This window comes from Thamnophis elegans, chromosome 1 (assembly GCF_009769535.1).
Source record: "Thamnophis elegans isolate rThaEle1 chromosome 1, rThaEle1.pri, whole genome shotgun sequence".
NCBI lineage: Eukaryota > Metazoa > Chordata > Lepidosauria > Squamata > Colubridae > Thamnophis > Thamnophis elegans.
Genome location: NC_045541.1, coordinates 74,912,771 through 74,938,545, shown reverse-complemented (window position 1 = coordinate 74,938,545; position 25,775 = coordinate 74,912,771). Strand labels below are relative to the sequence as shown.

General features: G+C 41.9%; 1 protein-coding gene across 1 annotated transcript in view; it reads right to left on the bottom strand.

Annotated features, from left to right (window-relative positions):
• LOC116505435 (sodium/hydrogen exchanger 10-like) overlaps positions 1-25,775 on the bottom strand; it is a 104,101-nt gene that overhangs the window by 61,558 nt on the left and 16,768 nt on the right. The window contains exons 6-11 of the mRNA XM_032212670.1: positions 18,685-18,850; positions 17,249-17,365; positions 14,436-14,597; positions 14,241-14,340; positions 1,636-1,779; positions 426-603 (exon numbers count right to left, since the gene is read on the bottom strand). Coding sequence (XP_032068561.1) covers positions 426-603; positions 1,636-1,779; positions 14,241-14,340; positions 14,436-14,597; positions 17,249-17,365; positions 18,685-18,850 — 867 coding nt within the window. The remainder of the gene's footprint in view (positions 1-425; positions 604-1,635; positions 1,780-14,240; positions 14,341-14,435; positions 14,598-17,248; positions 17,366-18,684; positions 18,851-25,775) is intronic.

The window sequence follows — 25,775 nt, the reverse complement described above, 5'->3', positions numbered from 1 at the left end:
GACTTGAGACTTCCCCTGCTCACTTCCCCATTGATTTTGCGTGTTGAAAGCTAGCTGGAAAGGTCATAAATGATATTCACATGGCCGGAGGACACTGCACATACCATAAATACATGATGGTTGCCAAGTGCCTGAATCACAATTACAACCACAGGGATGCTGCAATAATCATGTTCAAATTGTCATTAAATTAATGGTCATAAATTGAGAGCTACTTCTATATAAATATAAGTTAAATCTCACATTTTTACAAGTCGAATTGAACTATATTTTTATTACAATGTCCAATATGCTGGTATGCCTTATCTTCAGGGCTTTAAAAAGCAGATCTAGAGGACATTTTGCTAAAAAGATTTGCATAGGTTTAATTTCTAATATAAATTTATCAGAAATGTTGATTTTTCAAGATACGAAGTTATTTTTACCTGATTCTTAATGCTAGCCTCAGCTGGAGTCTCACTTTCTGTCTGGCTAATTTGAAGAGCCATGTTCAAAGTAAAAGTGCCTCTCATTCCACTCCAAACAATAATAGCTCCCCAACGCCAATTAAATCCATAGCCGAGTCGACTCAAAAAAGGACTCAATGTCAAAATAACTAAAAATCTAAGTAAATAAAAGTAAAAATTAGCAAAATTAAATTTTAAATATTAGTGAAAGTTTATATCTTAATCAAAAATTAAAATAATTTATTAAACAAATAATTAATCATTATCATCTATAAGATAAAAGACTGCATTTATCAATCAATATAAAAGTTTATTATTAAACAAAAATATATCATGTTATTGCTTCTTTCATATAAACAATTTAACCATTATGCTACACTGGATTTCCAATGTATTATTCAAATACTATATATATACTGTACCTTTTTTCCAAGCATGGGAGTATTGAGATTTTGTAATACCTGCTATGTGTTACAAAATCTTAATACTCCCATGTTGATTAAGATCACTATGATTGGTTTTAAGTTATATTATAATTTACTGAGTTCTAACACAGCTTATAATGTCCCGACGAAGGATGAATCTGACTTGCAAGGTTTTTTTTTAAAGTGTACACACACACACACACACACACACACACGGAAGTTTTGGAGTTTTTCATAAAGCCCCCCCCCCCCCCCCCATGGGCATGGTATATGCAGCACCTAAAACATTGGCATAATTCATTTCAACCATTGTGGAAGAAGAAATACTTTCTACATTCAAGAGCAAAAATTTAATGGAAAACAGTTCTTCTATTGCTTGATTACAATGCAACTCATTAGGAAATAATGAGAATAAGCTATATATATTCATGTTCACTGTCAGAGATATCACAGAGCTATTCATCCAAATCGAGCAATTTACACCAAGGGTTTCCATGCTAAAATAAATTACAATGCATGGATCAAAAAATGTTGACAGCTTATTTGTTTACCAAATTTATATACCACTCATCTCACAGTTCAAAGTGACAATAACTGTAGCACTAAGAGTTTTAATATTCTGTGTGTGTGCATGTGAGCATGTGCATTTCTGCATGCTTCAGTGTGGCTTACTTCCAACTACATGTTTAGAAGACAGCAATTTAAGAATATCACAACTGATAGGCAATGTTAGTCGATTTCCACAAAAGTAAAAAAGTATTTACCTTACAAGATTCAGTGAAAGGTAGACTGTTACAATGTAGAAAAAAGCACGAGAATTTATATTTGGAAATGTTTTTTGAGCTATCACAATTCCTATTATGAGATATATAATAATGTGAGCCAAAAAAGTCAGCATAGACCAAAACCTGTTTAAGAAAAAGCAGATTAAGGGAGACATTAAAACATGCCAATGAGAAAACAAATATTGCAATTATTTATCATTTACCAATATAACATAAGCTAAATTATATTTCTCATTATTGTACAAAAGCAAATATACCATAAACATTTCTATTTTATTTATAATAATATGCATTTTATTATATCACTGTAATGTTTAGTTAGTAATAAATGTTAGCCACATGAAATTATATTTTAGACTGGAAATATTTTTAGAAAAGGAAACCAGGCCATCAAAGAACATGGTGATTGGATGCTATCAAAGCTGACACCAGCCAAAGCATAGAAAAGCTCAAAGAAATAGGGCAAAATTGGAAGATGTGGAAAGACTTTACCATTGAATCATCAAGAGTCAAACTCAACTGAATGGATAACATCATCATTTTAAACAATAAAATTAGGTGAGCAAAATTTAACCAATTTCAATGTTTTTATCTAGAGACTACCTTTTGGCACCAAGTACTGAAACTGGAGCGTGTGCCTGTGCCTGTGCGCATGCACTCTGGAGCACTGGAACCTGAAGAACCTGGCTGTCATGTGTATGTTCTGTTGCACCCATATGCACTGGCCAGCTGGTCCAGTGTACATGCGATAGCTCACGTGCCCACAGATGGAGCTCTGTGTGCCACCTCTGGCACATGTGCCAGAGGTTCACCATCATGGATCTAGACAATCATTGACACTACCAATACAATCATTTTAATATCATTTATCGTTAGTAAATACATTCAAAACATATTTACTAATGTGTTGATAAGGGGATTATTTATTGATATAATTTTTATCACACCTTTATAATTGTTTATAAGTAGCTCAAGATGGCAAACATTGCCAATACTGTTTATTCCTCCTAATTTCCCCACAACAACAGCCATGTAAGGTGGGTTGGGCTGAGATAGAGTAAGTCACTCAAAGTCACTCAGCCAGTTTTCATACATAAGGCAGGACTAGAATTGGTTCCTGGTTCCTAGGTCAGCACCTTAACTACTAGACCAAACTTAATATAAAATATAGAGTATATTTTCCTTTCCTCTCTGAAATTAAATCAAAACACAAAATATATAATTCCATACCACTCCGATAGAGAAATGATGGCCACATAACATAATATTTGAAATATTTCCTTTTCATTTCAAACTATACATTTTATAGTATGGGGGCTTATAAAGAAACAGATTGTTTACCTGTTACTGTCCTCTCTCTGTGATTGTATTTATATATCAGTCTCTGCATCTGCACAGAACAAACTTTGAAATATTCCTTAACTGATTTTTTTGGGGGGAAGCCTCATATTTATCCTGTAATACTTGCTCTTGCTCAGTTTCATTTTCTTCATTAACACCAATGTTTGAGAATACAGTGGCTATGTACCTACATTAAGGGTTAGCAAACTACATCCTGCAGGCCAAATTGGCCCATCACCATTTGTATGGCTCATGAACTAAGAATGGACAGACTGGTTGGTGGCAGAATATCAGGTCCAAGCTTCAGGCAAGATCCCAAGGTGAGAGGTGGAGGCAAGGCCTGGATAACATGTGCAATAGGCTATCAGTGACCTCCCTGTTAGTGGATTGGCCTTTGATGTACTAGCCATGAGTGTGGAAGCAGAGGAAGGGTGGAATCTGGTCCTAACCTTCAATCCAAATAAAGTAACCAGAGTTGAGTGAATGCATAGATGATTTGTCAATAAACCAGAGTTATAAATAAACAACGTGTTCCTCACTGTGATCACTGTATGTCACAAACAGGCATGATTACTAAGTTATACTTACTGATGATATGGCAGATTCATCATAACAACAGATGGAAGCACAACACAGCTAAATGCAGTGTCTGCACAGACTCCAAAGATGTTAGGGGACTGAAGGCTAATTCCAGGGCCCAGAACATTTGTTAATGTACTATATGATTTAAAACATTTGCTCCTCTTATAAGCCAAGTCCCAGTCTTCCATATGTCAATACCGATCTGGACCACAGATACTGACTTCTGCTACCATCATTACATAACATTTGGAGCAGGATGGCTATAATGAGAAAGAACGTTGGTCTTACCTGAACGTGTCTTTTAAGGGGAAAAGAGGGAGTGGTCATGTGTGGGTATTCTCAAAGCCTGATTGGTCCAAAGACTGAGAATAAACTCTTAAATACTGGTGCCACCCAATCCTAGCCCAGTTTCCTCGAAGGCGAACGGTAGAACTGAAACATCAAAAAACAACAAAAACAACCCCCCTGGGAACCACCCGGGCCCTCCCCTTGGCCCCAAAAGAGAACACTCAGGGCGGGTCGTGACCATTCCCCCTCTTCCCCTTAAAAGACACGTTCAGGTAAGACCAACGTTCTTTTTCCAGTGGAAGAGAGGGAGTGGTCACGTGTGGGATATACCCAAGCTTCAGTCCCAGGGAGGGAGAACAACTCAACAACTAGGGCCCAAGGGGAGCTTCTACCGCCACCCTCTGCAAGACCCTTCGCCCAAAAGACGTGTCCGCCAAGGCGAAAAGATCCACCAGGGGAGTGCCGAACCTCCAACAGATTCTCCGAAACAACGACGGATGGAGCTGTCACTCGCCATTGTCCAGAGTCGCCCGACTCAGCCAATCCGCCTGGTGGTTGGAAAGCCTGGAGATGTGTTCCGACACCAAGGACAACAAGTGCCTCTCCGCCCAGGCGCCCAGCCTCAGAGCCTCCAGTCAGAGAGCTCGAGAGTGAGTCCCCCCCCGACGATTTATGTGGGCCTTGGTGGCCACATTTTCCGTCAGGAGGACCACGTGATGCCCCTCCACCGAGGTCCGAAAGTGAAGCAGAGCCAGGCGGGTCGTCTTCAGCTCCAACCAATTTATGTTGTGGCGGAAATCTGAGGCTGTCCACCTGCCCTGGGCCAACCGGGAACCCACCAGGGCCCCCCAGCCGAACAGACTCGCGTCCGTGGTGACGGTCACCCTGTTCAGCTCTCAGAAGCAGCAGCCCCGCTGAATGGCCACCACCCCAGAGGCCCAGAGCCTCGCCGGAAGGCGGAAATTACACAGGGAATTGCTCAATCGCCCCCTCTGGAACGGGATGAGTTCCCACTGGAGGGGCCGGAGGTGGAGTCTGGCCCACAGGACTATCCCTATACAAGAGACCATCTTGCCTAACAACGTGAGAACCGAAACTAACCAACTTTCACGAACGCTTTCTGCTAGCTGGCATAGACTCCTCTGACACTCCTGGGACAGACGGACTACCCCCGACACGGAGTCTATGTCCGTCCCCAGGTGAAGAATGTGCGTGGAAGGGGAGAGATGGCTCTTGGGGAAGTTTACGGAAAACCCCAGATTTTGAAGACTCCTGATGGTGAGCTGAAGGTCTGAGACGGCCCGAGGAAGAGACCCCGCCTGAACTAGGACATCGTCTAAATAACATTGGAGCCTCACCAGGATGGAGCGCAGATGAGCCGCCAGAACCGCTAGAACCTTCGTGAATGCTCGAGGGACCGAAGCCAGCCCGAAGGGAAGAGCTCTGTACTGGTAGTGGCCAGCCCCATGCAAGAACCTCAGAAACCTGCGATGACTGGGCAGAATCGGTATGTGAAGATAGGCCTCTGTGAGGTCTACCGAAGCCAAGAAATCCCCCTTTCGGATGCCCTGAAGGATAGACTTGAGGGAGGACTTCTTGAGGGAGGACCAGGAAGCGATTCAGGCACTTGAGGTCTAGAATAGCCCTCCAGCCCCCCGAGCTCTTCGGAACCACGAACAGGTTGGAGTAGTGGCCCAGGCCTTGTTCCCCCAGGGGAACTGCCTCCACCGCCTGAATGTCGAGAAGGTGAGTAATAGCCTGATCCATCAAGCGGCGGCGCTCCCAACTCTGGGACGGTGGGAACGACCTGAAGAGATTCGGAGAGGTGGAGAGAAATTCTAACCTGAGACCGTGTCGTATCATGGATCGGACCCACGGGTCCGACGTGATCTTGTCCCATTGATCCGCATAGAGGGAGAGGCAGCCGCCGATGGGGACGACTCGGGTTCAAGTCACTTCCCTCTGCGGTGGGGACGGCCGCCTCCGCCACGGAAGGGCCACCGGGAATGGTGCTGGAAACAGTTTCTGTCCTGAAAGGATGACCTGGGAAACTGCCTGTCAGAATGGAAAGAAGAAAAATGCTGGTTATGATCATAGTCAGAGGCCCTGTAGGACTGCCTACGGTAAGGGTGAGACCTAGCCTCGGGCATTAGATGGCAGAACCTTCTTTTTGTCTTTATTCTCGACCAGAATGGGATCAAGGGCCACCCCAAAAAGAGCCACCAAATTCCACTTGGCCTTGTTATCCATCTGCCAGTGGCGCAGCCATAAGAGACGGCGAGATGTGACTGAAGTGGCCAAGGCAGAGTTCTACGCAAACTTAACCGTGTCCAGGGTCGCATCAGCGGAAAACTTGGAAGCCGCCATGATCTTGATTAGATCCTGGTGGAGCCGCTCCTCCTGGATAGGAATGCGCTCCTGGAGCTGCTTAAGCCACATGACCGTGACACGGTTGAAGTAAGAAGCCGAGGCCATGGACTTGATAGCCCATGCGGTGGCGTTAAAGTTTTTCCTTAAGGTAAGCTCAGAGCGCTTATCCTCTGGCTTCAATTTATCAGCCGCATCACCCGATACCACTGGCGAGGAGGAGACCACGGCAGCCACTGGAATGTCAATGGCGGGCAACTGAATGGCCTGGGCAAAGGCCTGCTCCACATTATAGAAGCGGTAGTCATTACTCCCAGGGTTAGAGAAATTAGAGGGACGGGCCCACTGGTTAGTCAGGACCTCCATAAACAAGGGAGGAGCCGGAATCTCCTCCTTGTTCGTGGCCATGTTAGAAAACATGGCCATGTCAGGATCCCTAGGCGGGGGCACCGAAGGATCCCCAGTCCCCACCTTGGTGGTCTTCCTTGCCTTGTTCAGGAGAATCTTGAACATGACCGGGGAAAAGAGCCCTGAAGAAGAGGATTCATCTGAGGGAGCAGCATCCTCGTCGTCCGAGAAGCCCATGTCCTGGAGGTTCTCTTCCCCCATGACCGAAGCTTCGCTAACCATGGAAGGAGAGGAAGCCCTGTACTGGGCCCGGCCCAAACCCCCATGTCTGGAAGAGTGGGAGCTTCTGTCCCGTTGGGCAATGACCCGTGAGATTGCTGCAGAAATAAACCGTTTAATCCCCTCAGGGAGGTGATCCAAATCCTCCATATCGCCATAAGAAGAACTAGGCCTCTGAGGAGCCAACCTGCACGAAGAACAGGGTCCCCTGAACCTCCCCCAGGTAAAACAGGAGAGCCAGAAGGGGAGGGAGACCCCCTCTGCCTGGAATAGGAGTGAGGCCTGTCGGGGGAGGCCGAGGGCGAAGAAGGGCTAAATCCCCTAGGAGAGGAGTGGGCAGAAAGGGGCCTGAGGGGAGACCGGGATCTATCCCTGAAAGAAGGCCCAGCTGACCTAGCCTGTTTCTCCGCCCTAGCAAATGTTTTTTCAATGGCCTTGTGCCTCCTGGGGGAGGCCAAGTCGGGGGAGGCCACGCGGCGCCCAGGCACAGACCTCCCTCTCTCAGCAGTCACAATTCAATGAGGAGCACAGTGCCGCCCAAATCAAGCGGTGGCTCCGCAAGCGGCTTGTCCGCACCTTGTGGTGCTGCTGCCACTTCTCTCGGCCATTTAAAGCAATGAAGCTGCCGCTCCAGCAGCTGGAACAGGAACTGGCACCCCCACAATCCCGGGGATAGGGCTGAGCAGGGGGGAGGCCAAATGCCCCACAGGGCCCTCCCCAACCCGCCCGAGACAGAGATCAGTCCCTTAGGGCCGCAGCTGCCAATTTAGAATTTAGTGAAATTTAAAAGTTCAATTTAACCGAATGAGAAACCAGATTGTAATAATAGAAATCCTACCTAGAAATATTCTCAACAGTGCTTGGACCAAGAAGACTGAGAGGAAACTGGCCTAGGATTGGAAGGCACCAGTATTTAAGAGTTTGCTCTCAGTCTTTGGACCAATCGGGCTTTGAGAATACCCACACGTGACCATTCCCTCTCTTCCACTGGAAAATTCAATGGTCCACCCATAAACTGAATAGAGGATTTTCAAGCATTCAAAAATTAGAGGGAATAATATTATGTTTTTTGAAACTTTGTTCATCAACTATGAGCGAGTAAGCAGGATTAGAATGCAAACTGGAGAGGCAGAACTGGGTGTGGCCAATTAGATTATTGGATCTGCCACAAGAATAGTTAGGCATATCAACTCAGTAATGAGAGATTATGAAGAAGTCTGTGTAGAATTATTGCCAGATACTAAGAAAAATGATTGAAGTCTATGAATCCACTGATGTCAAATCCAATTCATCTTCATCTCTGGGTGAGGATAGATTAATCAAGTGAATTTGTATCTCAGAGAAGAAGAATGAATTTATAAACCTTTCAAAACAAGACAGACAGTTGACTAGCAACAAGGATGATGGATTCCAGGTGTAGTTTGCAAAAGGATGAGAAAGTGGTCTTGCTACCAATTGGATGGTATAGTAAACGGTATAGTGAATGACAACTGTTACTATAATGCAGGAATACCTGGAAAGGGGTTTTCTGCAAGTAGGGGTGGGAGGATATGGGGAGTAAGAAACCATTGCCTTAATAAGGCAAAGTCTGGCTAGTGCTGGCAAGTTTAATATGGTCTCCAGTGTAAAGTCCAGATTGTTACAAGTGACATAATGAGGTTAACAATGACTTGTACACAGCAGAAATAAGTGAAAGTACTGCTAAAGTGGGCTTATTAAACTATTAAAGAAAAAATTAGAACTAAAGAAATACAACTTTCTTTACAAGTGAACAAAAAATATCCAAGAAAGAATTCAGTCACCTATGCTGGCAGCAGTCCACTTCTATCATCAGGAAATTATTGCATATTTAGCAGCTTGGACAGATATATATTGGAACTATAAAACGTAGTATTAATTCATCTAAAAGAACATGAAAAATATTGTCGGCTAGAAAAATTTGAAAAATCCACAGTAGTTGAATACTTACTGCTACATAATGGGCACAAAATTCAGTTTAAAGACACATGAGCACTACCAATCATGTCAAATTATTATGCAGAGTTCCATAGAGAAACTATTGAGATTTATAAACACAATAACATTTACACAAAAAGAGAGTCTAAAGGTTAACAAAATCTGATTTCCAGCTTTACATCACACCAAAATAAAATAGCCCTTAATTAACATTTAAAATCTTCAGCAATCTTACCTGAAAAATAATAAACAACAGTGTATTTCAAAGAAAGACCAATCAAAAAATTTGCTCCTCTGGAACTTCTTAAAATTAGACCAATTATAATTTCATCCGGATGAAGAATCAGTCAGAAACTAGCTTTCCAGAATTCTAATGGCGTGGTTCAATTAAAAATTAGTTTGGTTACAAATACAAAAACTCAAATCAATTCCTGCTCAGTAATCTGTGAGCTCCCAAGATGTGTACCACAGAGCAGACCAATTTAATCTCTGAAGTTGCCAATCACAGTTGCTAGTGAAACCTCAAGATAGCAAATAATTAGAATGCAGCTTATTAGTCTGGAAATTTATCACCACTGAACTGAGATCATTCTTTATTAGAAAGCATTCTAATTACGATTGTGGCAGTATTTCAACATCCACTACTTTCAGACTATTCAGGGGAAAAGACCAGATTACAATTGATGTTGCACGGCTGATATCAGGAAAAGAGTGCACCGAGGTCGCTCCATGATTTTCGTTGGAGCATGCCAGTCAAACTGAGTAATTCAAAACAGCCTCAAGATTTATACTTTCACCATTGTGCCACTTCAATCAGCTTGGCCACAACGGTCAATGAGTAGCAGTTTAGATGGCATACAAATAATTTTCTTCTGACTCTCAAACTCAAGCTGCGCATGCGTGGAAATAGAATGGCTGCCGAATTCCACCGCTCCGAATGCTTGCGACCAAGAAGATATTAACCGTGGCGCCCAGGACCCCTAACATGGTAACGGAGGGGTTCCTTTTGGGCACCAGCCTTCAGCCTTCCCAGGGAGGTGGTCGTTTAGGGAGGGGACCGCCCTTAAGCGGCTCCAGGAACAGCTCCGGAACGACGAGATCCTCCCTGGCGTGGCTTTTTGCATCGGACTTTCTAAACAGCTGGGAAGCGGCGGCGACGGCTCTGTGCGAGAGGCGGAGGCTTTGGCCCTGCCATTTGGAGGAGTGCCGAACCCCCTCACTGACTGACCAACATCGTGGGGCTGGCTTATGCCCCGAAGAGGAGGTGGGAGGCCCAGGAGAGATGTCTCCACTGGACTGGGACTGGGACCGGGAGGCAGAGGAATTGATTTCCTGTCTCCGTTACAGCTTCGCTCCTATCCCCCCCTGCATTTTAAAAGGGCGTTTTGCCACGATTTCATCGCTGTTTCTGCAGGACCTTAAAAGGTCTGACCATCTATCGGCTTGGCTTAGGAGTAAAACTGGAAGAACTAATTTACGGATTCCCTGTGGCAGCCATTACCATCAGCTGCCACCACTACAATTATCACTGCCTCAGGAGTGCTGTGTTAGCTGGGAAACTGAACTCCCTCTAGTGGCCATCACGGGTACTAATCTGAAACCTTTACCATCATCCAGCACTATTACATCAGAGAGGCAGTGTGCCAAGAACTTAGACTCCCTCCAGTGGACATTGTTAGTATTTCTTTTTGGACATATACTTTTCTGGACCATTTACAGCGTTCTATCGGACTCCCATTAGACCTTATTAACGAGAAGGCCAATCCTAAGATCCTGCCTTCACCAATTCGCACAACCGTTTAACCGCGCAATTTTTATCTGGTATGATGAGTGCATGGGATTGTATGTGCTTGAGTGAATGATCCCACTTTTATTATTCATTATCATTGTATTTTTATGTGTTTTAACTTTCTGTGGGGACTGCTTGGGTGAATGAATGAGTATGTCTGATTCGGAGGACCTGCCGGGAGAAGCGGGGGCCATGGGGGTGGTTGAGGGAACTAGAGACACGGGAGAGGGTCGGGGTATTACGGTCGTAACAGGGAGGGGCAGATACGGCGGGGACTTGAGGGCAGGCCATTACCGGGGAAGGAGGGTTCGCTACATTACAGAGATCCCTCCTTCCGGCCCTGTGAGTCCCACTCCGAGACCAGATGGCGCAAGTAATCAGGACCCTGGACTCAGGCTGCTGTCGCTAAATGCCAGGTCTGTGGTACATAAAGCTCCTCTCGTCCGGGACTTAATTTTAGACGAGAGGGCAGACCTGGCATGTATTACTGAAACCTGGCTGGGCCCAGAGGGAGGAGTCCCCCTTGTAGAACTGTGCCCAGAAGGATTTCAGGTGCTGCACCAGCCGAGAGCCCAGGGAAGGGGTGGGGGTGTGGCCGCTGTCATCCGGGAGTCGTTAGTTCCTCGTAGGGTCCCTGCTCCGGAGCTTGTCGGGTGTGAGTCTCTGCTGATAAAGTTGGACCTCAAGGGTCAAGTGGGTTTGCTGTTAACGTACCTGCCTCCCAACAGCGTTGCAGCAGCCCTCTCCTCGCTCCTCGAGTCGGTAGCCGAGCTGGCAATTGAGTTCCCTAGGTTGATGGTCCTGGGGGACTTCAATTTGCCTTCGCTCGGTGAAAACTCTGATGGGGCGCAGGAGTTCATGGCTTCCATGACAGCCATGGGCTTGACCCAAGTAATTCGGGGCCCAACCCATTCGGCGGGTCACATGCTCGACCTCGTATTCCTCTCGGAGCAGTGGATTTGTGATCTTGGTCTGAGGGGTAACGACATCATACCCCTGTCGTGGTCAGACCATTGCCTACTGAGGCTCGACTTCCAGAGACCAAACCCCCACTGTAGGGAGGAGGAACCGACCAGGTGGTTCCGCCCCAGGCGACTCATGGAACCATTAAGGTTCCAGACGGAACTTGGGGTCATTCCTGATTCTTTCGCCCACAATCCGGTAGAGACTTTGGTTGCTGCCTGGCATTCGGCAGCATCAGAGGCCCTCGACCGGATTGCGCCACTACGGCCCCTCCGAGGCGGCGGATCCCGGAGACCCCCTTGGTTCACCGAGGAACTCCGGGAGATGAAGCGCCGGAGGAGATGCCTAGAGCACCGATGGAGGTCCAATAAGTCCGAATCGAACCGAGCAATGGTAACCACCTGCACCAAGGAATACACCAGAGCGCTTAGGGCAGCGAAAAGATCCCACATAGCCACCTTGGTTGCGTCCGCTGAGTCCCGCCCAGCTGCCCTGTTTAAGATAACCCGCTCCCTATTAAATAAAAGGGAGGCGGGGGAACCCTTGCAGGGCAGAGCTGAGGATTATGCCCAATTCTTAGCGGACAAAATTGCTCGGTTTCGGTCGGACTTGGACTCCACCCCTGCAGTTCCAGCCGAGGCACAAGAGGATCAGATGGAACATCTCTGGGTTGAGTTTCAGGATGTTACCCCCGGGGATGTGGACAAGGCCATGAGGGCTGTGAGTGCCTCCACCTGCGTACTGGACCCGTGTCCCTCATGGCTGGTTACCAGCAGCAGTGAGGTGACACGAGGCTGGATCCAGGCGGTCGTGACCGCCTCTCTTCGGGAGGGGAACTTCCCCGCCGCACTGAAAGCGGCGGTGGTGAGACCCCTCCTAAAGAAGCCATCTTTGGATCCAGCTGTCCTTAATAACTATCGTCCAGTCTCCAACCTTCCCTTCCTTGGGAAGGTTGTTGAGAAGGTGGTGGCCTTTCAGCTCCAGCGGTCCTTGGAGGAAGCAAACTATCTCGACCCCTTCCAGTCAGGCTTCAGACCCGGTTACAGCACAGAAACCGCTTTGGTCGCATTGACTGATGATCTCTGGAGAGCCAGAGATGGAGGATTTCCCTCCATCCTGGTTCTCCTTGACCTCTCAGTGGCTTTCGATACCATCGACCATGGTATCCTTCTGCGACGACTGCGAGAGGTGGGAGTGGGAGGCACCGTGCTGCGGTGGTTCTCTTCCTACCTCTCAGACAGGTCGCAGTCGGTGTTAGTGGGGGGGCAGAGATCGTCCCCTAGGCCCCTAACATATGGGGTGCCTCAGGGTTTGGTCTTATCCCCCCTACTATTCAACATCTACATGAAACCGCTGGGAGAGATCATCCGCAGGCACGGGATCAGATACCATCAATATGCGGACGATACTCAACTGTATCTGTCCGCCCCGTGCCAACTCAATGAAGCGGCAGACGTGATGAACCGGGGCCTGGAGGCGGTTATGGACTGGATGAGGGCTAACAAGCTTGTGCTCAACCCAGAAAAGACCGAGTGGCTGTTGTGTTTCCCTCCCAAGGATTCCACCAATATTCCATCTCTCAGGCTGGGGGGTCAAATTCTATACCCCTCAGAGAGGGTTCGCAACTTGGGAGTCCTCCTAGATCCACAGCTATCGTTCGACCACCATTTGACGGCTGTGGCTAGGGGGGCATTCGCCCAGGTTCGCCTGGTGCGCCAGTTGCGACCCTACCTGAATCGGGAGGCACTCACAACAGTCACTCGGGCCCTCGTGACCTCTAGGCTGGAATACTGCAATGTGCTCTACATGGGGCTGCCCTTGAAGAGCATCCGGCGTCTTCAGCTGGTACAGAACGCAGCCGCGCGAGCGATTGTGGGTGCACCGCGGTTCACCCACATTACACCTATCCTCCGCGAGCTGCGCTGGCTACCTGTCGATTTCCGGATGCGCTTCAAGGTGCTGTTAATCACCCATAAAGCCCTACATGGTAGTGGATCTGGATACTTGAGAGACCGCCTTCTGCCAATCACCTCCCTGCGACCAATAAGATCACACAGATTGGGCCTCCTCCGTATTCCATCGGCCAGCCAGTGTCGGCTGGCAACTACAAGGAGGAGGGCCTTCTCAGTAGTCGCCCCGACCCTTTGGAACGAACTCCCCGTGGAGATTCGTACCCTCACCACCGTCCAGGCCTTCCGCATAGCCTTGAAGAACTGGCTAGCCCGTCAGGCCTGGGGATGAAGATAGTTGCCCCTCCCGAATGATGAATGCATGTTGGTTACTGTTTTTATTATATGTGTCTTTGTTATTGTCTGCATTTCCCCTTCCCTGATTTTATGTGAGCCGCCCTGAGTCCCCTCAGGGAAAAGGGCGGCCTACAAATGTCAATAAAATCTCAAATCTCAAATCTCAAGCCCATTTTCATGAGATTTCTTGTGAGCAAAACGTAAATTCTATAGACCATAACTATAATAATTTGAGTTTATCAATATTCATACTTAACATTTCTTTTATAAAAACCTGGTATACAATTACAACTATAAATACAGAATTTGCAAAATGGAAATTCATTCTACAGCCATTTTAATGGCACTAATTTGTATTATATCATATATAAATGAGAGAAATTAAATATTTACTAAATGGTTAAGATAAAGAGATAAACTCTTACTTATAAAGAAAAATATCCATTCCTGGACTAAAGGATACCGAATCTAAAAGAAGGCCCAGAATAGAAAGAGCTATAACTCCAGACATGCCAAGCCATTCAGCTGAAGATAGAAAGGGAAAAAAGTCATTATTATATGAAAGTAAGGAAGTCTGCTTTAAAATTAAGCATTTGGCAAAGATTATATAGTGAACTTACCAATAAAAAAAATTATGTATGCCATGGAGAAGCTTAAAACTACTTCAATTATTCCATCATTGAAAATATGTTGCAACCAATAAAGAACTATCCTTGAACTCAAAAATCCAAATGCAGCACTTGCAAAAAATTTTAAAAACAGTTTTAAAAAAATCTCTTGAACTATAAAAGGAAAAAATAATTACAATTTGATTGTTTTCATTAAATTATTTTTAATATTGCATATCTATATCATAATTTTAACAATCCAATTTTATATCCTATACTGCCTAGATAAAAAGTTATATTCTTGCCTTAAATCAAAGTAATACTATTTAGAACAATATAGTCTTACAGCAAAACAAAATTATAGGCTTAACCCATTGATTCAAATGGAACTAAAACATGATTAACATAGGATGCAAATGTAATTGGAACCATTCTACTGGTAATGATTGTGCTCTGAGGACAATATGCATACAGTAATCTAAAATATGTGGGCACATTTTAGTAGGCAACAAAAATATAATAAATCTTTGAATAGTTTTTGGAGTGTATCATTCAATTGTGACTCCATTAAAGAAATTATAGCAACACTTATCATTCAAGACAATTATGTCTAATACCTATTTTTAAAAAATACCTAAATATATTCATTAATATTTAGAATAGATGTCATGGACATATACAGCAGTACAACTACTGAACACAAGGTCATCCAGCCATCAAATAGCTAACATGAGATTATGTGGCTCTAACTCTGGTGGCTTTCCAAAGGACCTTGGAAAGCTCTACCCCTAACCTAAAAAGTATATTCAGGCCTGATTATAGTACTAAGACAACACTGATTTTACTTGTCAATTATCTCTGGCTGGCTCAGGAGCATGGTAGTGTATTCATCATGATCTCAGCAGTTTTCGATATAGCATCAATCATTGTATCTTTCTGGGCCAACTCAGTGTGCTGGGAGTTGGGGCAGTATTTTTTGGCTCTCATCCTTTCTTCAAAGGCCAATTTTAGGTAGTAGTATTGGTAGGAAAGAAGAGTTGAATCCAATGCCCCTGCTTGGACAGGCACCTCTTTGCTGTATCCTATCCCCACTCCAATTTAACATCTGCTTAAAGCTACAAACCAAGGCTATCTGTCAGCATAAAGTGCAGTATCATCAATATGCTGATGATACCCAGTGGTACATCTTTTCCTGGGCCAACCAAGTGATTTTATGAAAGTCATTTCTTACTGACTGGAGCCTACAAGATTATGGATGGAGGAAAACAGGCTTCATCTGAATCCTGATAAGATAGACTCATTGTGAGTTTCCCCCCTTCCCCAGATTTTCCATCCTAAACTCTGCATGGAGGTGCACTTCTCCAGTTAAATTTGCTGAACAATTTGCGTATGTAGTGGACTCACTGCTCCTGTAGAAGAGCAGGTAGAAGGCATGATTAGGAGGGTTCTTCTACAGGTATGTCTTGTGCATCAAGTGTGTCCATTCCTACACTGGAAAGCTTTGCTCATGGTCACTCATTGGGATTACTGTAGCCCACTCTGCAGGGGATGCCCTTGGAGACCACCCAAAAATTACATCTGGTTCAGAATGCAGAAGCATGAGCATTTTTTGGCATATCTCACTATGTGTATGTAACATTGTTGCTCCATGAGCTGCACTGGCTCTCAGTAGGCTTCCAGATATAATTCAAGACACTGATTATTGCTTACAAAAACCTCCATAGCACATAACCAGGCCACCTGTGCAACTATCTTTCTCCTATTGTTTTTGCCTACCCCACCAGATCTGGTAGAATACATTTTGGGTTTCCTCTATTAAAGAATGTTGTGTTATGGGACCAGTCATGCTTTCTCAATAGTAGCACTTGATCTGTGGACCGGGCACCATTATTCCCAACATTGGAATGGCCCCAAACCTGTTAGTCTTTCATAAGACCTGGTTATTTGTTGATATTTTGCCAGGAGGCAGATGAGTTTTCTTTCTATAGATGGTAAGTGGGATTAACACTGTATTCCTGGGTGTCAGAGGATTATGTTTGGGGTTTGTTTTAATCTTGCAAACCACCAAGAGTCACTTGTCTAGGATTGGTGTGTGTGTGCATGTGCATATGTGCGCACACACACACACACACTAAATAAACAAATACACTGATTTATCTTCCAGGTCTTCCATTAGGTGGATGAGACCTCCTCAGTGGATGAATTTCTGTAAATGTTGTATTGAATGGTCAGATGCTGTCTTGTTATCTACATAACACTGCCTTTAGTCTGGTCTTTTTTTAGGTGCTCAGACTCATTTTGAAGTCAGGCAACATCTAAATCCATTAAAATAAAATGCCTGTTTCACAACCCATAATTTCTGAAAACTATATGTAACTGAGATTCTATAGAGCAGTGGTCTCCAACTGTTTTGGTTCTGCAGACCAGCAGTGCTGGTGGTGGCTTTGGCGATTTCAGTAGCGAGGGAATGGTTTCACACACAGAATCTAAATTCCATGAATGCTCAAATGAAGTGTTGTCCATTTATCCACTCTTTAGCAGCCCAGTTCCCAATGGGCCACAACCCAGTAGCGAGCCACAGACAAGGGGAGGATCCCTGCTATACAGCAATTATTTCTCATAGTGTACAAATAGAATGAAATAATAAAGCAATTATCAATAATCACTGTATTAGGTAGCATGATAACAATGATTAATACATACAGATACTAAATATTGTAATTCAAATAGCCTTGCAAATATCTAATTAAAAATTATTTGTTGCAAATCATGGTATTACTATATATTATTCTATGCAAAAAAGTTACATAAAAATAGACACATACCTACTTCTTGATGGCTCTGATTTATGAGGTCTTTATACAATTCAAAAATAATTACTGTAGTTGCATCATTAAACAAAGATTCACCTTTAATTAAGTTGATAACTATTTTTGAAAGGCCTAAGAAAACAATATGAAAATTAATGTAATTTATTCATTTCTTTGTTTATTTAAGAAAAAATTATATGACTGCACAACTCAGTGACTGGGCAGCTTAAAGATAAAAGCCAAATAAAAATACAATAAAAAGCCATAACACTCCTCCCGAAAAGAAACTATTTAAGTGAATAAAGATTCACTTTTAATGTTAACAAGTAAAGAAATCTAATGGGAGAGGGGCATTACTACCCTTAATTTTTTAACTAAAAAGCAATGATGAAATAACAGCATCATGATGTTCTCAATATACAGTAAATCCCATTACCAGTTTATATTATGCATGCTCATAATGTCTCAAAGGTAATTTCTGTGATTGACCAAGCTCAGAATGAGGTGAAATTGGCAAAGGATGCTAGACTTCTTCAATTATATTCAAAGTAAAACAATCACTATACAAGTACTCAAATTGAAGAGATAGGGGATGATCCGCACTGAAAGGTCATAGAGAAGATATAATATTACAGTAACTGAAATAATATTGCCCAGAATATCAATTATACAAGGAGTTAGTGGGCTTCCCTTCAGTGGATGTTCTAAGAGGATGAATATTCTTCTGTAAAAGTACTTTAATCTGTACTTCAGTAATGAACAGAAGTTTGAATTAATGATTAAATGGCCCCTTCAAGGTCTAGCACTCTATGACTTTATGAAATTGAAATCAATCCTAATGTTCTATCAAAACTATGAATCCTGTAGCCATTAATTATTTTTTCAGATGTGATTTGGGCCTATTTGTTATAGTAGCCCCACCCCAACCATACCTCATTGTGATGATAGTGGGTAAACAATATAAGGCTATTATACTGACCAACATGGCTCTGGCCTAGAGAAAGATCTGGGACCTACTCCACTGTTCCCTGCCAAAAAATGTTACGGATGAACTAAAAAATATGGAAATATGGTACCGGTGTATCCCCCGGTTGGGAGGTACCAAACTACAAGGAAAGAGCAAAGACACTATCATAATAGTAGGGGCTTCCATGATGTGGATACGCTAAATCCTAATGGCTCCTCCAGCTGTTGACACAGCTCCTAGTAAAAAAAGATATCTCCGCTGTTCAAAGACTTTCAAATTAAGAACATGTAACATCAAAAAGAAAAGCTGAATATTATTAAGAACGAAATGAATAGGCTCAACATACGAGACATCAGTGAAGTTCATTGAACTGGCTATGGCTTCTTCAACTCTTATGATCCTATCATGTACTATTCTGGCAATGATACCATCAGAAAAAAGGAGTAGGTTTCATACTGCATAAAAAAGATAACGTCTTACTCACCAAGGTTTTTTACAGAGGCCACAGAAAGGATAGGATCTGTTGTACTAAGAATTATGCCAAACAACATGCTATCATCCCAAGACCAATTATATTTATTAATTTTATAAGTTATCCATCCAAGGAAAGCACAATTCATCAAAAATCCAGGAACTGACAGAATTACCACCTGTAAAAAACAATGTATCCATACATTTTTGGAATTCAAATGGCTATAATTCATTTATATTATCTCAAAATCATTTGCTAAATACAATGCAATAAATGATAATAGAGAGGTTGTAAATATGATTTTCTCAAATTAACTAAAATGTAAATTGCATACAGGTAGTCCCTGCTTAACAACCATTCGTTCACTGATGATAGAACTGAAAAATGATAGTAGAACTGAATAAATGGTTGTCATAACCAATTCTGAAAGTTATACTGTTGCAGTGCCCCCCAGTCATGTGATCAAAGTTCAGCACTTGGCAGCCCACCTCTAATTATGACCACATAATGTTTCACCTCCCCCACCTGCCTCTCTCTCCCTTTATCCCTGCCCTTTTGACCACTTAGCCCTTTGTCCCATCTATTCCTGCAGTCCCCCACCCCATCTTCTTTCTCCCACAGCTAGCAAAGTATAACTGACCAAGGCAGCTACTGGTACTTTGCAAAGTGAAGTGCAGGCAAGCACGGCAAAATAGGAGAAGCATCTGATGACAGTATAATCCTTGCCTAACGACTGCAATGAGAAGTGCCATCACTATGTGGTGCAGTCATGTGACATTTTGCCTAACAATAATTTCATTTAGAAATGAAAATTCTGGTCCCAATTAAGGTCATTAAGTAAGGACTGCCTGTACTTACACAATGAGTGATACATTTAGAAAAGTTATAAACACAGACTATTCATATCTCACACACTTTTGTTCATATTTGATAGAAAAGACTATCAAAATGTATAAAATAGTTGTACGTATTAGGTTCATCACAGTTGCATGTATGGAATATGATCAACAGGAGGATAATATTTGGAAAAACACCAACAACAGTACTGTGAAGAATTAAGATTAACATAATACATCTAACAGAAACAGAAATAATGCCAATATTATATATGGAGAGATGGTGATGTGCACTTCAGATATAAGCATAATTATTTCTTTGTCCAATTTGCTAGAATTGGCTGAACAATCTCAAATAACAGACAATCTGTACTATTCCTTTTAGAATATATTCATGGATAATATTTTCAAGACTGATAGAAAGGAGAGAAAAAAATTAAATTGGAAATATGATACCCAGATTATTTTGACTGCAAGATCTGCTTCAGTAACAGTGGAAGGATCTTCGTCAGTCTAATTTTTTTCTTACCTGTATCCACACTGTTTGAACTATGCCACTTTGAAACCAATTTGGTAAGTTTATAGTTAACTTAAAACCAATGTTATTATTCAGCCAGTGTGTTACATACATCAGCCTTTTCTTAGCAGACTGTTATTCAAATTATGTATTGCAGAGTAATCAACATCAAGGCAGTTTTATACAGCCAAGGTATTATTCCCTTTTCTGCTATCCTGTTTGTAACTTGTTAAAGACAGTACTTACACAAAGTAAGCTAATATGCAGTGCTCATATGCAAAATTCAAGATTTTAGATAAACCAGACAGAATTGAGATCCAAAAGTAAGGTTAGTACAAAGGTTGAAATTGACAAGTCATTCAGCAGCCATCATAGGCCCAAACGTTATCAAAACACCAAACTTTCCCTAACTGTCTCCTATTAATCCATACCCCAAGCCCAGCTCTCACATTAATCTTCATTCTATCCTCTGAACTTAAGTATAACAATCCATTCTTCCTATTATTCTTTCAGTTTTTTCTCCCTAACAGCATTGTATAAACCAATGTTCAGAAAAAAACCAGCTTCCACCAATAATATCTCCCCAGACCATCCTTTTAATCAATGTCCATCCTATCAGATAACAGTTCTCATTGCATTATTACAAAATTTTCAAGTTGTAACAATATCAATGGCAAGTTATTTTGACAGATATGCACAGACCGAGCAGTTTCAAAGCTCAGACATATGAAAGAAAATTATGCAAAAATCCAACTCTACACCCAGAGCCTGAAATAGTATATTGTGGAATAATGGAGTAAAAGATCAGCTTTGGACACTCTTCTCAAGATTTCTTCCTGATTTTCATCCTCCAATACCAGCACTTATCAGCCTCTCTTGATAAGGCTCCATGTACCACAGCCTGATTCAGCTGCATTTCCTCTTATCATATGCACTCCGTGTGATTTTGTCTCAGTAACACTATCCTAATACTATGCTTCATGCTGCAACCTTATTGTGCAATCTCTACTTTTTCTGTAAGATATTTAAAAATGCCTTGCTTTTGCTCTTGCTTTCTTCTTTGCTATCTTAATAATTCCACCACTGGCCATCTCATTTCGAACAACTCTGGATGGCTTATAACATTAAAAGCAATAAAACTATAAAAGATAAATGTAAGAATTTGTTGCATAAATTCAAATCCACAAGCATACACAGATAACTGAGGCAGCAGGATTCATTAACTTCTTTATATACATAAGACTAGATGAATAAATATACAATACCAACAAGTGGTTCTTCCAAGTAAACACAAGGCAGGAGAGTTATAGGCAAACACAAGCAGTTAGTTTCATTTTATCAGACAAACCCAGACAGACTGCTAGTTTACTTCTCAGAGCAGGAGACTGCTTTCTTCTTAAGTTTCTGTTTCAATTCTTTGCAGACTCAGAACTGTTTAAGCTCCCATTGGCTGACTTAGTTGCTATGTCCATTCATTGGCTGACCTTGTTCCCATGCCTCTCCCAGTCATGAATATTTTAACAATAAATATTTCTAAAAACAATAAAAATAGAACTACAATCCAAAATAAAGATAAAGTTTATGACACTGTTGGACGTTAGCACCCATCCCTCTTAGAAAAATGAAATATCTTGGGAAATATTGAAAAGGCAGAATATTATATTTCCCTGGATAAGAAATGGGGAAACATGTTTTTAGGCAGGAAATAGACTCACTCTTAATAGCCCCCCCCCTTTGTTAATGGGTCATTTAAAAAGCCTGGGACACTATTCTACACTACAAAGATCCCCCTTCAGCTCCAGGGTAATGGGATTAAGGCATGATAGTATTAGCCCTTTACCCATCTCACCACAGGGCACTTGGGAAAAAGCAATGCTCAATCAAACGTGGACTCAAAACACAACCTAAAGAGTTGCCCCTGCATGGCCCCATGGGAGTCTGAGAATCAATCAGAATACCTTTCTTACACAGGTACAGGAAACAGGGAGGTGGGGCCGAACAGAGAGTATAAAGCCAGAACCTTTCAGCCCTTCTCCTTCTTTTCTTCTTTACCCAATATCTGGAAGCATGTGATGCCCCTTTTCTGTTCAGGACCTCAAGCCATGTGGTCGTGTTCACCATTTAACCATCTTTCCAAGCAGCCTCCAAGTTTCCAGTGTCTTTTTCAACAGACACTGGAAGCTGAACTCAGAGGGGACATTTCTTCCAACAACAAAAAGATCTGTTAACTCCCAAATCTACCAGATAATATATGAATTGTAATCCCAACTCACTTTCACATACCTTCACTTTTAATAAGTTTCACCAATTAATTCAACTACATCCACTTTATTCATATAGCTGCAGAAATTTAACAGAAAAAAGATATTCTCTGACCATGATCCTATCAATCTCAATTGGCTATCTTTTTTTTCCTATTATAACTTTTTATAAAGTTACTTTGAACTTTAATTCAAAGCAGCTTTATTTTTTGCAGGGAGATATCAGCTATCCAATTGACAAGTTGGATTCTATGTTGAGAACATCTGAGGGCTCAGCTTTTGAAACGCACAAGAAAATCTGAGAAAGCCTTACTGAAACAAGATCTGAAGAAATTACTTCCTGCTTAGTAGCTAGCTCTTCTCTGATGAATGTGATTGAAAGACTGTGTAGCAGGACTTTTCTTGTCTTATTCTATGGCTGAGTAGCTTAAGTGAATAACTTCCGCAGAAGATGAGGGTCGGAGAGAGAAATCAGATAGAAATTTTTGCTCATCTTATTTGTGAAGGTACTTTTTCAAAATAGAACCACAAGGTGGCACTAATATCACAGGGGAAAAAAGTAAATTACTTTTTTTTTAAAAATCCCAAAACGATGGGAACTAGTTTACCTTTTATCAGCAAAACCAGATCTCTGGATCTAAGCTAATAGAGGCACAGGGGCATTGAAAGAAGGAAGCCCAGCTAGGAATTCTTCCAAATCCTAATATAGAACTCTAGGTGAAATAATGTCCCAACTATCACATAAAATAGACTTAAGCAGTCTTTTAAAACTCTTCCCCCAACAAAGAAGTTTTAGGTGGAGGTAAGTATTACTGTTTAGAAGAAAAATTGAAAGATTTTACCAAAGAGAAAAAAATTGCCTTCCATTCTGACTAAAAGTGCCATCAACCTCTGTAAACTTTTAATTTTAAAATTAGGAAATAATATTAGAAAAGTACAGCATGTCAGTAATTAATGCAAATCACATAGAAATTGGCAAATATTATGCTTATAGGTTTTCTATTGGAACCTTGAGTAGAATAAGTCATTTTTGTCTAGGAGTTTAACTAGTTATCAACTGAGGCTTGGGCGGATAAAAGAGGTTGCAATAGAATGCAATGCAATGAACAAGATGAAGCCAACAAACATAACAAAAGAGGAAAACTCTGGAGTGGTGTCTTGTACTACATTTCTAACAAATCCTAAAAACTCAATAGGTCTCTCACAAAGAGGGCAGTCTCCTTTTCTTAAAGACTAGAGATAACAGTCTTCATCTTTAAACTCTAAACCCCAGAGATGGAACCTAATGTATCAAGATGTAGAAACCCAGTTAGAAAGATGGGGAAATGACAGTTGGCTTACCTGAATGGTCATTCTCTGGGCGCTGCGGGGGAGTCCAAGCATGGGTTAAATTCAGTGTATCTGCCCAAGGACTGAGTTGATTTTTTATGTTCAAATGTTTTATTTCATTTTTCATTTTCATTTCATACATTCACATATATACTGTGCATGATTGAGGCCATATAACATTGAGCAATAAACACAACCCTCCTTGTATTCCCCAAAATACAAAACCAATATAGCGCTTCAACCCTCCATACACCCTTTCTTTCTCCCCCCTCCAACTTTCCTTTCTCCCCTCCAACATTCCCCTCTCCTACTTCCCCTCCCCCTCTAACGCTCCTTTCTCCCCCTCCCTTCCATCTCACCCTCCTTCCATTCCTCTCTCGCTCCCTCTCTGCCCCTCCCTCTTCTTTCCCTCTGCTCCTCACTTCGGTGTATTTCTACTATTCATCGATATATTCAGCTTCTTATTTTATACTAAAATTTAAAAAAAGGCAACAGTATACAAGTGCATTCATGTTGTTTTAAAAACTGGCACAAACTATATTTCCCCCCTCCCCCCCTCCCCCCTATGACCCCACCTCCCTTCCCCCCTTCCGACTTCCCAGAGCCCGTACCCGGTATAGCTTTTTATCAAACACAGTCTAGAATGTATTAAAACCAAGTAAGTTAAGAAAAAAAAAAGAAAAAAAAAGTGATAAAGAAAAAACAGGGAAAAGAAAAAAGAATAAGAAAAGGTCAGTAAAATCTCTGCATTGAACTCAGCTTCTTACCGTTACACAAACTTAAGCAGTTTACATTGTTCCTAATCTTAATTAATTAATTACCTGCAGAATTTCAAAATATATTAAAACCAAATAAATTAACCAAATAGAACTCTTCTCTAGCTAGGGGCCTTATCTCTTTATCTAAATATCTATCTGTCCAAACCCTTAATTTGTCCCCTTTGTGCCTCCTTCCTCTATAACACAATTTAGATACATTTCAAATTTTTCTTTTGGCTTCCTCTTCCAACTCTTTTCGTTTTTGCCTTTGTTTGTGTCTATATATATATATATATATATATATATATATATATATATATATATATATATATATATATATATATATATATATATATACACACACACACACATATATATACACATACATACATACATACATACATACACATACATACACACACACACACATACATACATACGCACACACACACACACATATATACATATATACATATACATATACATACATACATACATACATACATACATACATATATATAATATTCATCAGTACTCCTCTCATATATGCTTTACCTAGATCTCCTACAAGTTCCCTGGATATACCTTTATTCATGTTCCAAACAGTGTATTCAGATAACAATTTTTACAATCATTAATATGCTTTCCGTATCAAAATAAGCTCCCATTCGACCTCCAAGACCTTCTTGCCTACACTACCCTTCCCAATTGCGTCCAAACTGGGTTGTGATCCAAGAGAACCCTCACCGCAATCTTTGTCTTCTTCACCCTAGAAAATAAATCATTGGTGATTTGTATAAAAATTCAAAATTGTCCATCAAGTCTTTTTAAATCCAATGCAATATATCTTCCAAAGAGATCTGCCTCAGTTCGTTCAGCCTTAATGTCTCTTCTTCAGTATACAACTATACCATTTTTCTTTTGCATAGCAAAAGTCCCAAAATATTGACCAAATTCGAAATTGAGCAAATATTTTAAATCAGTTAGTTTAATATAGTTCTCTTACAGATAAGTCATATTGTTTTGAGCTGTTTGAAATAGCAAAATATTTTCTTTCTCTTTTATAATGAATTCAGACATAACTCCTTAATCAATGGCCAATGATTATTAAGGTTGTTGCAGTCTGCCTTGTTTTCGCATTCGTCTGGTAGTCGTACGGCTAGATCCTTGTTCTCTGGTCTCCTGCCCTTCTGGAAGGGAAAAATGATGCTTTCTGTCTTGTAGTTGTGTGATTTGTTGTTTATCTTGTCCTTCTCGTTGTCTTTCTGCAGGTCCAGATGATTCAGGGTGTCCCACCTTCAGGGTCTTATGATAGAAATCTCGGGCTTCCCATACAGAGTTGAGACGATATTTTTGCTCACCAAATGTAATTATAATACCAAATGGCACATCCCATCTATAC